Source organism: Meriones unguiculatus, chromosome X (assembly GCF_030254825.1).
Source record: "Meriones unguiculatus strain TT.TT164.6M chromosome X, Bangor_MerUng_6.1, whole genome shotgun sequence".
In the NCBI taxonomy this organism is placed as follows: domain Eukaryota; kingdom Metazoa; phylum Chordata; class Mammalia; order Rodentia; family Muridae; genus Meriones; species Meriones unguiculatus.
Window position 1 is genome coordinate 20820895 of NC_083369.1, and position 15418 is coordinate 20836312.

The 15418-nt window shown below is 37.3% G+C and overlaps 1 protein-coding gene across 5 annotated transcripts in view; it reads left to right on the forward strand.

Annotated features, from left to right (window-relative positions):
* Nucleotides 1–1232: 1232 nt before the first annotated feature.
* The window catches only part of Heph (hephaestin), a 131154-nt gene continuing 116968 nt past the window's right edge, over nucleotides 1233–15418 (forward strand). Inside the window, exons 1-4 of one of the 5 annotated variants that reach the window (XM_060375504.1) lie at nucleotides 1233–1440; nucleotides 7449–7648; nucleotides 10664–10864; nucleotides 12924–13168. In XM_060375504.1, the coding sequence (XP_060231487.1) occupies nucleotides 10689–10864; nucleotides 12924–13168 (421 nt within the window). In that variant the 5' untranslated portion in view covers nucleotides 1233–1440; nucleotides 7449–7648; nucleotides 10664–10688. Of the gene's footprint in view, nucleotides 1441–2129; nucleotides 2432–7448; nucleotides 7649–10660; nucleotides 10865–12923; nucleotides 13169–15418 lie in introns of those variants that run through there. The other 4 variants (XM_060375503.1, XM_060375502.1, XM_060375506.1 and 1 more) reach the window with 4 other exon arrangements.

A 15418-nucleotide genomic window follows, 5' to 3' on the forward strand; every position in this document is an offset into this window, starting at 1 on the left:
AAACCTATGGGGAAAAATTTCATTCAAATCACAACAATTTAAAATAAATTCATATCAATTATATTAATAACAAATTTATTATTTAGTCTCATGTTCCCTAGGCTGGCATCCAACTCAATATGAAGTCCAAAAAGACCTTGAACTTTTGATCTTCCTTCTTCTGTGTCCTGATGATATTATAGACATACTCCACCATGCTAAGTTTCCTATGATGCTGGAGATTGGCCACAAGGCTTTGTGTATAGTTTTCAAATACTCTACCCACTATGTTACCTCATCAGTCCCAGTTTTATATCATTAATAAATATTAAGGTAAGCATCATTTCTGTCATTATCTGCCAGTCACCATATTCATGTATATAATTTTATTTCACTTCTCATAATGTGTCTATAAAACACTTTCATAAAGGGCAAAACTTATATTTGGAAAGATTAAAATAGTTTTCCAAGTTTGCATTTTCTGGAAGTGGCAAAACTGATTTCAATCAACGACTCCAGATATAGATTCCATACTCCTTGGAACATATTTCAAATGTTAATGTTCTTAAAAAATGTTTCATAGCTCATAGCTCAAACTTGTCTGTTGTTTTTATTTTATAATATTTTTACCGTTGAAATATATAGAGATTTTATGAGCTGTAAGCATAGTTTGAAAAGTTGTAGTCCATAGAAATTCTACAAAATACATATTAAGTAACTCTTTACATTAAAGCTTCCTAACCTGTGGTCTATAGACAGCTGCTTAAAAAATATTTTACAAGTGACTAGCAAGAGAAAAGCACCGGAAACATGTAGTATTTGTGTGAGAGGTGTTCACCACTTGCATTCTCAGAAAGATTTGTGAATAAATATTACAAGCCTCTAAATCTTGCCTCATTTGCCTTCTGTAGTATTTACTGTGTTGACTCAAGAGCATCTATAATGACCTGCTTTTTGTTGTGTTTCATGAGTCAGAGCACAGGCCTTATCCTGTCCCCTCCCTTCCCTGTCATAAATGCCTTAGAGCCTGGACTTGGATCTCAGGTTAATGGGTTTGGTCTCCACCTTCCCCTTCTAGCTTCAAGGTCCACATGTGTGTCAGGCAGGTAATCTTAGGTGCTGCCAGGAACCAATCCAGCTGCTGTTGGGTATTGTGTGTTTCTGAGGTAGCTGAGGTAGGTGGCTCCTCCCTTCTTTTTACTGGTACTTCCACTTCCCTAGGCCTACGCTGCAATTTGCAGGGCAGAGCTCCTCAGTGGCTGACAATCTTTAAAACCTCTAGTTGTTTATGATTCAGACTTTGCCCTACCAGCTCAGTGGGACTTTCTGTCTAATGAGAGTCCTCTTTCACAGCCCCTACTCCAGCTGCTTTAGCTTCGGGAAAGGAAGTGTGGAAAGCCTGAGCAAAGAAGACAATCTGCTCTCGGTGAAGCTCTCCTCATCACAACGGAAGGACACCAGGTAGTAGACTGTCATCTTATCTGTACCCTTCCTGTGTTTGAGGAGTCTGGTGGGTAGAAATAACTCTTCAAACAAGGCATAGGGTATTCAGCTGTATCTTAATGACTCACTCTTCACACATTCTTTTCTTACATTTCTTTCTCAATTGCTCTTTTACTTACAATACACCTTCATAGAATCCCAGTTTTTTGACTTTTACATAGACAAACGGGTTCTTATCTACATTAAGATCCTCATCATACAAATGGAAAGAGGGAAGTGGAGCAAAGCCCCAGACCAAATCCACCCAGCTAATTGTTGCCAAAGCCAGAAGAGCTAGGACATAGGCCCTATTTAATTCAGTGACTTTTCACAGCCATTCCTTTGCAGAACGGACTGGAATGCTGTTTGGTTAAAAAAAAAAAATTAAAAAAAAACTGAAAAAAAAAACAAAACACAAAAACCCCAGAGTAGGGTTTCATTTTAAGAGATATTTGTGGCATTATTATCTTCACTGTCGTTATTAGCATTTTTACCACAGAGTTATACTCCTTGTCCTCCGATTTTTTAGCTCAGGAAGTTGGAATCTGCCTCTGGGCGCTGGCCACCCTGAAGGTGCATTTTCATCCTAGCTCAGCAAAGCCAACTAGCAAGCTACAAAACAGGCCACCTCCTTGTAATTCCTCCGGAGATCCTCACCAGGATTTGGAAAACACCCGGATATTGTTAAAGAACCACGCCAGGTTTTGTACCAAACCGGCGGGAACAGGACATTCCAGTAGTTTAGTTTGTGGAAAAGAGGGCACCCAGCACTGTCTCCTCCCCCTTTCACTCACCCCAGTAATCCCCGCCAGACAGGAGCCCTAGATTTAATTCATGGGAAAAGCTTTGTTACCGTGTCTACTAAGTAAACAGGGCTGGCAGGCTCAGGCTGGGGTCTGCATTTCATCATTGATGGGCCGCTGACATGAATTTGGAAAGAAGAAAGAAAGGAAGGGTTTTCCTTAACAAGGTAAGCTTTCTCTTTTGGAACAATCTCATTTGCCTTCTTGTGCAGAATGCTTGTTGAGTTGGGTTTAGAAGACTCCAGAGCCACTGGGAGAGAAAGTAGGTGGACTGCAGAGTTAGGGGAAGTTTGCTTAGGTGCACAGGGAAGTAACAGGAGACAATAGAGTGCCTTCCTTTTGTTCTTCTAGCCAACATGGCCAGAATCACACAGGCTCATGTGTTTCTGGAACAGTCTTAGAGTCATAGAGAATAGTCCATTTTGCTGTCTAAACACCCTGTTCATCTTCTGTCTCCCAGGATGGGAAAATTTGTTGCAATCATGGAACTGTAAATTCCAGGAATAAGAGATCATAAACCCTTAAATACAACTATGCTAGGTTTCATATTTTTCAGACAAGGTAGAAGGCACAGAAAGATTCAATAACTGCTAATTGAGTCACATTAAAATATGAATTATTTTAAGAATCATTTTAAGAAGATTTACTGTTTAATGACCAAAACCTTTATTAAACACAGATTCGAATTCTGGCCTTGCTGGCTGCATGATTCTGAACCAAACATTTTACCGGTTTGGTCTCAGTTTTCTAAGAATCTCACAAACACACAGACACACACACACACACACACACACACACACACACACACACGATATTGTAGCTATTTAAGCATTTGGTTTGTTCATTTTCTCATTACTGAGTCTCAGCTATATACTAAACAAAATATTTGTATGTTGCTTCAGATATTCATTATTTGTTTGAGTCTTGAAACAGTCTTGTGAAATAATCAGCATCCCCATTTCGAGGGTGAAAAACCAGAGGCTGAGAGAAGTGAAAATTATTTACTGAACTGACAATTCTTACAGCAAGACATGGAATTTGAATGAGGGTTTTAAATGTCATCGTGTTTTCTATCAACAGTCACAAAAAGTTAAGAAAGCAAGGAGCCAAAGTGAGAGAGGATGGAGGCAGGGCCTACTTAAGATAGCTTAAAATTCCTAGTTATTTTAGTGATTTTCTGTCTAAGATGACCTCTTGAAACCCAGTCTAGTTTACTAAGATAAGAATAAAGGAAAGGAAAAAAAAAGCATTGTCACAGTAAGGGAACAACTTGCAAATTCTCAGGAAAACCTTGGTGCAAATTGCCATGGCTCATAAAAATTTTAGCCCAGGGGACCATGGTTTGCCTAGAACATAACAGAAAGGAAAGTGAGGATTGACTTTATACTCGGGTTGGAACAAGAATTTGGTGAACATTAACTGAATTATACTGAATTCCAAGGAGCCCGGAGAGCCCCCTTAGCTTTTCCTTACTCTGAATGGCTCTTACTTTTTACTTCTTAACAAGATTTCTTTTCGCTTTCACCTAGCACTCCTACTTACATTACTTATGTCATTTCTTGTTTTCTTTTCTCTACCCACTCTGGATTTTTTCTACATTCCCAGCAGCAAGAAACATGTCGTAGCCCTGATGAAAAATTTACACAGGGATTTCATGCCTTTCATCTCATTTGGTATTCATGACAAACTATTGAGAATCCCAAGATATAGATTTTCACTATTTAAGCAATGAGAAGATTGGCCTGAAATTTTCATTCTTCATTGGGTCTTTGTAAGGTTTAGGGTATCAAGATGAATGTGGCTTTATAGAATGAGTTTGGTAATGTTCCTTCTGTTTCTATTGTGTGGAATAGTTTGAAGAGTATTGGTGTTAGCTCTTCTTTGAAGGTATGGCATAATTCTGTGCTGAAACCATCTGGCCCTGGGCTTTGTTTGGATGGGAGATTTTTGATGACAGCTTCTATTTCCTTAGGGGATATAGGATTGTTTAGTTTATTTACCTGGTCTTGATTCAGCTTTGGTAAGTGGAATCTATCAAGAAAATTGTCCATTTCATTTAGATTTTCAAATTTTGTGGCATATAGGCTTTTGAAGTAAGACTTAACGATTATTTGGGTTTCCTCAGTATCTGTTGTTATGTACCCCTTTTCATTTCTAACTTTGTTGACTTGGATAGTGTCTCTCTGCCTTTTAGTTAGTTTGGCTAAGGGTTTGTTATCTTGTTGATTTTCTCAAAGAACCAGCTCACGGTCCTTAGTCATCAGGGAAATACAAAACAAAATTACCCTGAGATTTCACCTTATACTCACCAGAACGGCTAAGATCAAAACCTCAAGTGACAACACATGCTGGAGAGGATGTGGAGAAAGGGGAACTCTCCTCCATTGATGGTGGGAATGTAATCATGTACAACCACTTTGGAAATCAATCTGGCGCTCCCTCAGAAAATTAGGAATAGTGATACCTCAAGATCCAACTATTCCACTCCTAGACATATATCCAAAATATGCTCAAGTATACAACAATGAAATTTGCTCAACCATGTTTGTAGCAGCTTTATTCATAATAGCCAAAATCTGGAAAAAACCCAGATGTCCCTCAGTGGTGGAATAGATACAGAAATTGTGGTATATTTACACAATAGAATATCACTCAGCAATTAAAAACAAGGAAATCATGAAATTTGCAGGCAAATTGTGAGAACTAGAAAAGATCATCCTGAGTGAGGTATCCCAGAAGCAGAAAGACATACATGGTATATATTTACTTATAAGTGGATATTAGACATATAATATAGGATAAACATACTAAAATCTGGACACCTAAAGAAGCTAAGCAAGAAGGAGGACCCTGGGTAAGATGATCAGTCCTCACTCAGAAAGGCAAAGGAGACAGACATCAGAAGAGGGAGAAAACAGACAACAGGACAGGAGTCTACCACAGAGGGCCGTTGAAAGACTTTACCCAGCAAGGTATTCAAGGAGATGCTGAGACTCATATCCAAACTTTAGGCAGAGTGCAGGGAATCTTATGAAAGAAGGGAGAAATAGGAAGAATTGGAGGGGACAGGAGCTCCACACAGAGACCAACAGATAGAAAATTTCTGGGCACAGGGATTTTTCTGAGATTGATACTCCAACCAAGGACCATGCATGGAGATAACCTGGAACCCCTGCACAGATGTAACCCAGGGCAGCTTAGTCTCCAAGTGGGTTTCCTGGTAATGGGAACAGAGACTGTCTCTGACATGAACTCAGTGGCTGACTCTTTGATCAAACCTCCCCCTGAGAGGGGTTCAGCCTTACCATGCCACAGAGGAAGACAGCCAGTTCTGTTGAGATGTGATAGGCTAGGTTAAGATGAAAGGGGAGGAGGACCTCCCCTATAAGTGGACTGGGAGAGGGCAGGGGAGGAGAAGAGGGAGGGAGGCAGGATTGGCAGAGGATGAGGGACTGGGCCACAGCTGGGATACAAAGTGAATAAAGTGTAATAAATAAAAAAAATGCTGTGAAAGAAAAAAGAAATGAGGAGCTGAGCTATTTGTGGTAGTACACACCTGTAATCCCAGCACTCTGGGAGGCAGAGGCAGGCCGATCTCTGGGAGTTCGAGGCCAGTCTGGTCTACAAAGTGAGTCCAGGACAGCCAAGGTTACACAGAGAAACCCTGTCTTTTAAACAAACAAACAAAAAAGAAATGAGGAGCTGAGATACAGGAAGCTACATAATTTGCTCAGTGTCATGTAAAATGAATAAACAGTGAGTGCAGAAGTGGATTCTCCCTCTTTTTTTTTTTATTTTTTTTATTGGTGCTTGGATACTTTCCACATTTATCATGAAATGTCCAAGTGATTCTAAGGGAAGTTTATGGGCTCTTCCTCTCTGCCCTTAAAGTGTATGATAAAAAACAGTGTAAACAACATTAATGACAAAGTCAGTCTCAAGGCAGAAAGATAGGAAGTCAGTGATTTAAAGGAAGAAAAACTAGTACTTAAAAGATGCTTAAGTTTCAGATTCTATACACATTTATTTCATTTAAATACAAAACAGTACTCACAACTAAGTTTATCTGAATCTAAGTTCTGGTTTCTTTAACACAAATGGGTACCCACTCTCTCTCTCTCTCTCTCTCTCTCTCTCTCTCTCTCTCTCCCTCTCTCTCTCTCTCTCACGTGCGTGCACGCACACACAAACACACACACACACACACTCACACACACACAGAGAGAGAGAGAGAGAGAGAGAGAGAGAGAGAGAGAGAGAGAGGCAGACAGACAGATAAAGTTAACCTGGAACTTAACCATATAGCCCAGATTGACTTTGAAGTTCTTGATTTTCCTGCCTCACCTTTCACCTCCATGAGTACTAGGATTATAGGCATGTGTCATCATAACTGGCCCAAGGTCTAGCTCACATTAAACCAGGTTTCTTCCAAGAATAGAATGTCAGCCTGAAATGTGTGCTTTATATGCCAGTGTAAAGGTGCTTCTGTACTTTAAATGTGTCACTGGATATCAGAACATTAGAATGTATACATGTCTGACATTATCCATAAAATGATAATATTTGTGCTAGGAGCACTTTCTTTGCTTGTACTACAACTTGGATTTGATTCCCAGAATTAGAAAGAAATAAAGAAAGAAGAAAACAATAAAGATAGAGACAGACACACAAACAAACTTAAAGAGATAAAGCTTTGTGATAGTGGTTGGCTTTATGTTGAAATCTAGTTCATCAAAATTAATAATAATAGCCACTGGTAATTTTTATAACTAACTTGTGTACATACACACCTATTTTGCTTTATACAGGTATATATTGCTGTTCATTTAATCTTCACAACAAGTCTATGAGGCAGCAAATAGTATTAAAGATGAAGGCTCTGGTGGATCCAGGTTTCATTTAAGAGGTGTGAGTCCAATACCTCTCCCTGCATGTAAAACATGGAAACCAATCCATATCTTACATTACTATGAGAAATAAGGTTGCAGATATGAAAAGCACATTATGAAGTAAAATTGCTAGATTCTGTGTCCTCAAGACTTTCAGAACATTAACCACCATTTCACACTTTAAATGCTTGTTAATTCTACGCTAATGGTCTTTACTAGGTCTCTTCATATATTTTCAAGATTATCATGTGAGATGCAGTTATGGAACTCTTACCTGGATTTGTTTTCCCTCTAGGTAAATAAGCTGAAAGCACAGCTGCCTTGCTGGTACATCTTTGAGAAGGAAGTCTGAACAAAGTCCAGTGTACACTCAGAAGTCAGTTGAACAAAGGCCTCTCCTTCCAGGCTGAGGGTCTTAAGGAATGTCTAACTGTGTTTCCATGCATAGTATTGTATGTAGGTACATGTGACTGTACCCCTGTTTCATGAGTAAATGTGAGTATTGGCATCATGTGAGAAAAAAAAATGAGTCTTTTGAGAACTTTCAAAATACCATATTTTTCATAGTTATGCATGTGTGTGTTCCATTAGATTATAAAAATTCTGTAGCTTTGACAATGTCAGTACTGTATAGTTCAGCTCTGTATGCTTCGTTGCTTTATAGATGAGAAACTGGGGCTTATTAAGATAAAGACACTGGGGCTTATTAAGATAAAGACGCTAGACTGAAGTCAGTATTCAGACTAGTGCTAGAAGCTAGACTAAAGCTAACAGGTGGGAATATGCATGCCTATTCCTCTTTTTTTCACTTCAGCAGTAGCTGCTATGGCTTGCCTACTATACTGCCTGTACCACATCTGATAATAGATACACAGACACCTGTATTACTTGACATCCACTCTCGAGGATGTTATAGTCTAATATGGCAAATGAAGGCAATTTCTTAGGAGACAACAAGGTACATTAGCAAACTGTTAGGAAGAAGGAAAAGCAAAAAAGCCAAAGCCAATAAGAGTTATCTCCAAGGTTCCAAACACTGCTATTACTAGGAGGGAATTTTTAGGTAAATGTTCTGATTTATTCCTCCAAGGCTGATACTAAACTCATTTTACATATGAGAAAATGAGTTTGTAGCTGTTAAATAATAACCAGGTTATATAACCAATCAGTGGGACAGCCAGTGTTCTGCAAGAAGTCCCCCCAACACACACACCACAAACAGGACTATCTTTACATCTAGAGCTTTCTGCCAGACATAATTTGGAGACTTATGATTAATACATGATAGCTGTGTGTGGAAAAAAATCTAAGAGCTCATTTTTTAAAAGCCTTTAAGTTTGATTTTAGTCAGAATAAGTATCTGGGCCTACCTAAAAACTTACAACCTTAAATACTGGGGTAAATATCTATGTCCTTCTTATCCATATGTGAATCTGTGCATCTCTTAATTTTTTGTAGTACTAGGGCTTGGGTTAATTAATTCACTAATTAATTCTTTTTAAAGAGTTTCTTTTCTGCATGTAGCCCAGGCTACATGTAAGTCTCCTGCCTCGATTCTACTTCAACCTCCTGAGTGCTGAAATTAGTCATACACCACCATACCCAGTAGAGACAGAATTTCTAGTTTAGAGTAATAGTCCCTATTACTTATGCTTTGAGTTGAATATTTAATGAAATAGTTTGTTTAATGCACTGAACATGATGTTTTTTCTTTAGTCATATCTCACTGAAACATAGTTATTATCATTATTATGATTGTCTCCTTGTATAATTATCTCTGTGTCTAAAGAAAACATAGCCACATACATGTGCATATTTTAGAGTGCATGCAGTTTTTCTATATATAGCCATGGCTGTGAGTAAATGCATGGTTTTAATGTGTGTACATGTGAGTGTGCAAGTATGTTTTTTTGTGCCTGCATCTTAGGTGCTGGAGTCATATTTCCTGGAATCAAATACTAACTCTAACTTTTGTAAACTAAGATGGCCTTGGGCAGATTACTTTATCTATATGTTCTCCAATTTCTTCACTATACCACGGAGAATAAAGACATCTCTTTCATAGGGTGGTAGTAAGTCTTCAATATTTTAATTTGTGTGAGATGGCTAAAATGAATACACCATACACACAATGAATACCCACTTATTACTATTGTTGTTATTTTAAAGGAAACTGTGTCTCCATGTTGACCACATGGCTGTATGTGGACGTAAATAGGCACATCTGTGCTTTTAAGTAAATTTTAAGTAAACTTATCTGTGCAAGTGTCAATGTATGTTTATGCCTTTGGGTTTGGTTGCTATGTATGTTATGACTTAGTGTCTCTCTCTCATGTTCAAGAATTCCAAACTTCTTGCTAAAGCATTTAAATAAGAGGCTAGAAGGTTGAGAATAGCAGTGCATCAGGATGGAACCTGTGAAATGAGTTTATATGCAACATTGGGAACCAGCTGAGAATCTAAGATGTTCAAAGTACTTCCGTCACATACTTTCCTTTCGCTTTGTTCTATCTTTTTAAAGCCAACAATAAAACACATGCAAATGTCTGTAAATCCTCTATTGCTTATCATATTTTCAGAAACTGAACATATCCATATAAATAGAATACAGATAAAGAAATAGAACATAATCACTTCCCTTCCCAGTCACTGATCTTTGCCTCAAGGGTAAACATGGTTTTCATTTAATTTTTTAGTGTTAGGGATGGAACCCAGGAACTAATGTCCAGTGTGCAAGTAATATATAACTGAGCTGTTTTTTCACTTCTTTCCTAACTTTGAGTAGAACAGATTTGTTTTCTGTAATTTGCCCTTTACCTGAATGAAATCACACATTATGTATGCTTTTGTGTTTTGTTTCTCTCTTTAGAGTTACATTTACCATATCTGCCCATAGTGCTGTGCATAGTTTTAGCTTGTTCGTTATTACTGCCATTCTGAATTCCATTGTGTAAATAAAATGCAATTTACTCAATCATTTTAATACTGATTAGCATTTTGCAAGTTTTCATTTTGAGTCTATGAATATTCCAGTAAATGTCTTTTGATGATTTCTCACGTGTTTCTAAATACAATTTATTGATTCTGGGAAGTAGCAGGTATGAGTCATTTTTGTTTAAGGGAAAATGGGCAAATTAAGAATGGCTGACTTGGTTAAGGTACCAAGCCAGTCAGTGTAGTCTAATCATGATTTTGATGAATGTTTCCTGGTTTGAGGGTCAGAGTACATTCTCCCTTCCATACTGCTGAAATAACAGAATTCAGGTTTCTGTTCTGAAGGAGAAACAGCATGATTAGTATTATAGGTGAAATTTTAACTTTGTTCTCTAATAGCCTATGATAAAGGCCACTGGATATTTGCTGCACAGAAAGAAACCTAGTGAGGTAAACAAACAAACCTGAGTTGGTTGGGTTTTGGTTTTACAGCCATTTCATCTGTTTCTTGTCTCTCTGGTTTTCCAGATGCATGCAAATTTTCTTTTTATCTTTTTTTCCCCTTCATATCAGCAGATTCCATTCCCAGTTTCTCAAAGTAATGTGGGCCATGAAGCCAGGCTATCTTCTCTGGGCTTTACTGTTTATGAACTCCTTGTGGCCTTTACCAACTGATGGGGCCATTCGAAACTACTATCTGGGCATCCAGGATGTGCAGTGGAACTATGCTCCCAAAGGAAGAAATGTCATCACAAACCAGACTCTGAACAATGACATGTAGGTTTAATCTCATGTATTATTAGAGGTAGAGATAAAAGAGGACATTCTTGAGGTTGAAAGGGTAGTCTTTTGAGGGTCCTTTCTCGGGTTACCATAGCAGAGATAAAAGAGGACATTCTTGAGGTTGAAAGGGTAGTCTTTTGAGGGTCCTTTCTCGGGTTACCATAGCAGCCAGCTTCCAATCTCTTTGTACTACACATCTAACAATAGGTTTCCTGGAAACAAATTTTGACTCAGGACCCAACATTTCATCCCAAGTTTGATTTTCAAAAATGAAGCACCTTAGATTTTTTTAGAGTCATAAATATAAGTCCATATTTCTTTGCATCTAAGATGGAATTTATAATGCTAATCTAACAACAGTTGTTTTCTTTACTTTCTAAAAAATGAAAGTTATGTTGCATTTGTAGGACATGTATAGTGGAATTGTGCTCTTGTATTCCAGTGTAACAACCTTAATTCTAGATATGTGAAAAAAAATCTTATAAGCAAGAAAATGACAGTAACAGATAGCTCTTAGACAAGAACGCTAGGGAGATGCTATAATAGATATCTACAAATATGTCATAGAGTTATTGAAAAATCTCTAGGAAGCACGAATATCATTAACACTGTGGTATGAATATAGAACCAGGACATCTTACATGATAAACATGAGATCTACCACGGAGCAACATGTAAAAATTGGCTGTCTTCATAGATGAGAACACAGGCTCATGAAAGTCAAATGACTCATCCAAATACTATAGCTAGTAAATAGAGGAACTGAGGTGTGAATATCTGTAATGTGGATGTATATACTTGATTCTGTTTTTACCATTGTACCCCTTACAAGATTGTTTTCCATTCTTCTTCTTTTTTCATTTTGTTGATCATCTGTCCCTTTCCCTTCTCTCTCTCTCTCCCTCCCACACTCCCTCCCTCCTCTCTTTTTCTTTCTCTCTTTTTGAGAGAAGGTCTTCCTTACACTTTGGCATGGGCTGTTTAAGAACTCACTATGTAACTCTTGCCATGTTTGAACTCATGGCAATCCTCCTATTTTAACCTCCCAAACAATGGGAAAGTTTAACTTTTCTGGATCTTAGAAACTTGTTGATGCTTCATCAGAAATTAAAGAAAATGAATGAATGTATTGAAGCATTTTTTTGCAATGGTGGTTCCCTTTATTTCTCCAAAGCCCAAAGTTTTCCATCTTAAAATGATTGCTCTATTTTTCTCTTTCTGTTTTCATAGTGCTGACATCAATCTTAGGACTTTTTATATTGTAGGCAAGTATTCCACCACTGAGATGTATGGCCAGCATAAGCTTTCTTTTGACACAAACTCATCATCCAGCTTTGGAGTCAGAATGCTTGTATTAAAATTGCTAAACTTAATAATTTCAAGTAATAACCTTGAACTTTGGTAATTTTTCAGGTACTCTCCTAAACATTCTTAAAGTTTTATTTTATTTTTTTCTTTCTCATGGTTCTGAGAATCAAATCCAAGGTATTATGCATGTTAACCATGCACATTAAGACCTATAATATAAAATTCCTTTTGTCACCATAACAACTTTCTAAGTCAGGTCCTGCAATTACCTTCATTTGGAAGGTGGTGAAATTATGTACAAAGAAGTCATTTGGAAGACAGTGAAATTTTGTATAGAAGTTAAACAGCTTGTCAATTGCTTCAAAATTTTAAAGTGGTGTAGCTGATATTTAATCCAAGTGGCCTGGCTCCAAAGCCTGTGGTCATAACCACTATGATCTTCCATTCTCTATATATAAAATCACAATGCTAAAGGTTATGTGAATGAGGAGCTGGTCATTTAAAAAGAGTTATTATACAGCTTGTTATGTCTTTGCTATTATACATTTGTTTGTACCATGTAAGAGTGTTTCTTTGGATGTTAAAAGTTGATCAAATTTCAGATGCCTCAACTTTCTATTTCACGTTATATTTTCAGAAGTGTAATCTAATTCCTTTTCCTTTTGTCAGCATTCCCTGGGAAAGAAGCTTATAGTTGTTTGAAGATGGTAGAAAAGTTGTAATTGTGTCTTATTTTTTTTCTCAGAGTGGCTTCCAGCTTCCTAAAGTCTGGCAAAAACAGGATAGGGAGTACTTACAAGAAAACCGTCTATAAGGAATACAGTGATGCCACATATACTGATGAAGTAGCAAAGCCCACATGGTTGGGCTTCCTAGGACCACTGATACAGGCTGAGGTGGGGGATGTCATCCTTATCCACCTGAAGAATTTTGCCAGCCGTCCTTATACCATTCACCCTCATGGAGTCTTCTATGAGAAGGACTCAGAAGGTAAACCACCTTACCTTTTCTTTCCTCTATAATTCTATACAGTATTACTTTTCTTTTACTGTTGTCTGAGAAAGAAGAGCTTGAAACAAGAATTACCCCTCTCTTCATTTTCTTGGTCTTTTGAACAGGATCTTGGTTTGTGTTTGGGATGGTTTGGAACTCATGATTCTCTTTCCTAGGACTCCGAGTGCTTGGATGCTATCATGCCCAGTCCAAAATAGCTTTTTTTCTTTTCTTTATTTTTCTTTTCTTTCTTTGCTTGTTTTCTTTTATTCTCTTTCTTTCTTTTATTCTCTTTCTCTCTTCCTTCCTTCCTTCCTTCCTTCCTTCCTTCCCTCTTTCCTTTCTTTTATCAAATTTGAAGCTAGCTTTATTTAATGCTGTCTAGTACCATGGATGTTGGCCAGGTCCTTACTTACAAATCTTAGAGCATGTACCCAAATTATGTTAGTGAGGGGCTTATAAAGGCAAACCCCAAAGTGCTATGTGTTTCCCACATTTGTCCAATCAGTGCCAGCATACATCCTGATGTACTTCCTGCCTTTGAAACTCCCACATGTCTGTGGCCAAGCACATATCTTTAGCAACTGGTGCAAACATATAACTTTTTTTCTAACTAATTTGCCATAACAGAACTTTATTCAGGGCAAACATGGCTGTGTATTAATATCCATGCTGTTTACACACATTAGGCAAGACACTGCACCTCTCTGGGCTCCAGATTCTGATTGAGGAATATTAAGACACAGTCCCTTTTTTATTAGAAGGAGCGATTTGAATTCCTATTCTATTAAGTATTTAAATATGCTTTTGAGAGAAAAGTTCTGTGAAAGTAATGGAGTTCTATTCTAACTCCACAGTCTTCCAGAAGGTCCTTTTTAAAAAGAAGGTGTTCAGTTTATTTTTTTAACCATCTCCTAACATTTGAGGCACAATGGTCTAAAACAGATATGTAGTTAGTGAGAGAATTAAAATGGGAATTCAGAAGCTCTGGCATAGGATGAGAATGAAGAGAAAAGGAACTCTTTTATACTGTAAATTAATAAAGCAATTAGGTAACAATATGCAGTTTCTAGAACTAGAACTATGTAAATCCCATTACTAGTTATATGTCTGAAGAAAATGATATCAGCATGTTGAAGAGACACAAACTCCCCTGATTATTGTAGGACTAGTCACAATAGCCAGATTATATAATCATCTTAAATGTTCATCTACAGATGAATGGACAAAGAAAATGGTGTATAGGACTGAGAATGTGAGGGATAGATTTACAACACCCAGGGTCCTATCACCAGAACTGCAAACACACACACACACATACACACACACACAATGTAATATAACACACACACACACACACACACACACATACACACACATATATATATATGATGCTAGTCAGCCTTAGACATGAAAAAAAATATTTTGTTTTACGACAGCATAGAGTAACCTAGAAGGACAATATGTTGAGTAAACTAAACCAGATACAGAAAAATAAATACCATATAGTTTTGTGATTTTTGTTATGCATGGAATATAATGTAGTTTTTCTCATAGAAGTTGAGAATAACAGTTACAAGAGGCTAGAGGAAAGAAAGGGTAAGAGTGAGAACACATTACTCAAAATTCAATGTCACAGATAACAAGAATAAGTTTGGTGTTTTGTTGCCTGAGCAGGTAACATACACATATACTTTGTAAATTATAACAAAGTAAATAGTATTATGGGGATGCCCATCTGTGATTTCAGCAGTTATTGGGCAGAGGCATAGGGATACTGAGTTTCCTGTGTCAAACCATCAAACAACCCCTTTCACTTAATCAAATTGTTAGAAAAGAGAAATTTTCATGTTAAGAAATAAAATTATTTGTAGTCTTATTTTCTCTACAATGAGAAAGTAAGCCCACTGATCATTAATTTGATTTTAAGCTAAAGTTCTCTGATTGTAGACTATTTGAATTTCAGAGTGCTTGAGTGTTGTCTCGCTCTTAGACTGAGTCTTCTTACATAACCTAGACTAGTATCTTAACTGGAGAGTCTCCATCTCCTAGGTGTTAATAGAACTGTACTGCCATGATGTTTCCTGAAAATAGCTTTTGCCAAGTGATTTCTATTTTTCTCAGAACTCTTCTAGTTATTTTAATTTTACTTAATTTTAATGTTTTAAAAGTGAGTTATCAAACTCACTTACAATCCGTCATCTCTTCTTCTCCAATACTGTCCCTATCCTCTCATTGCTGTTCCTT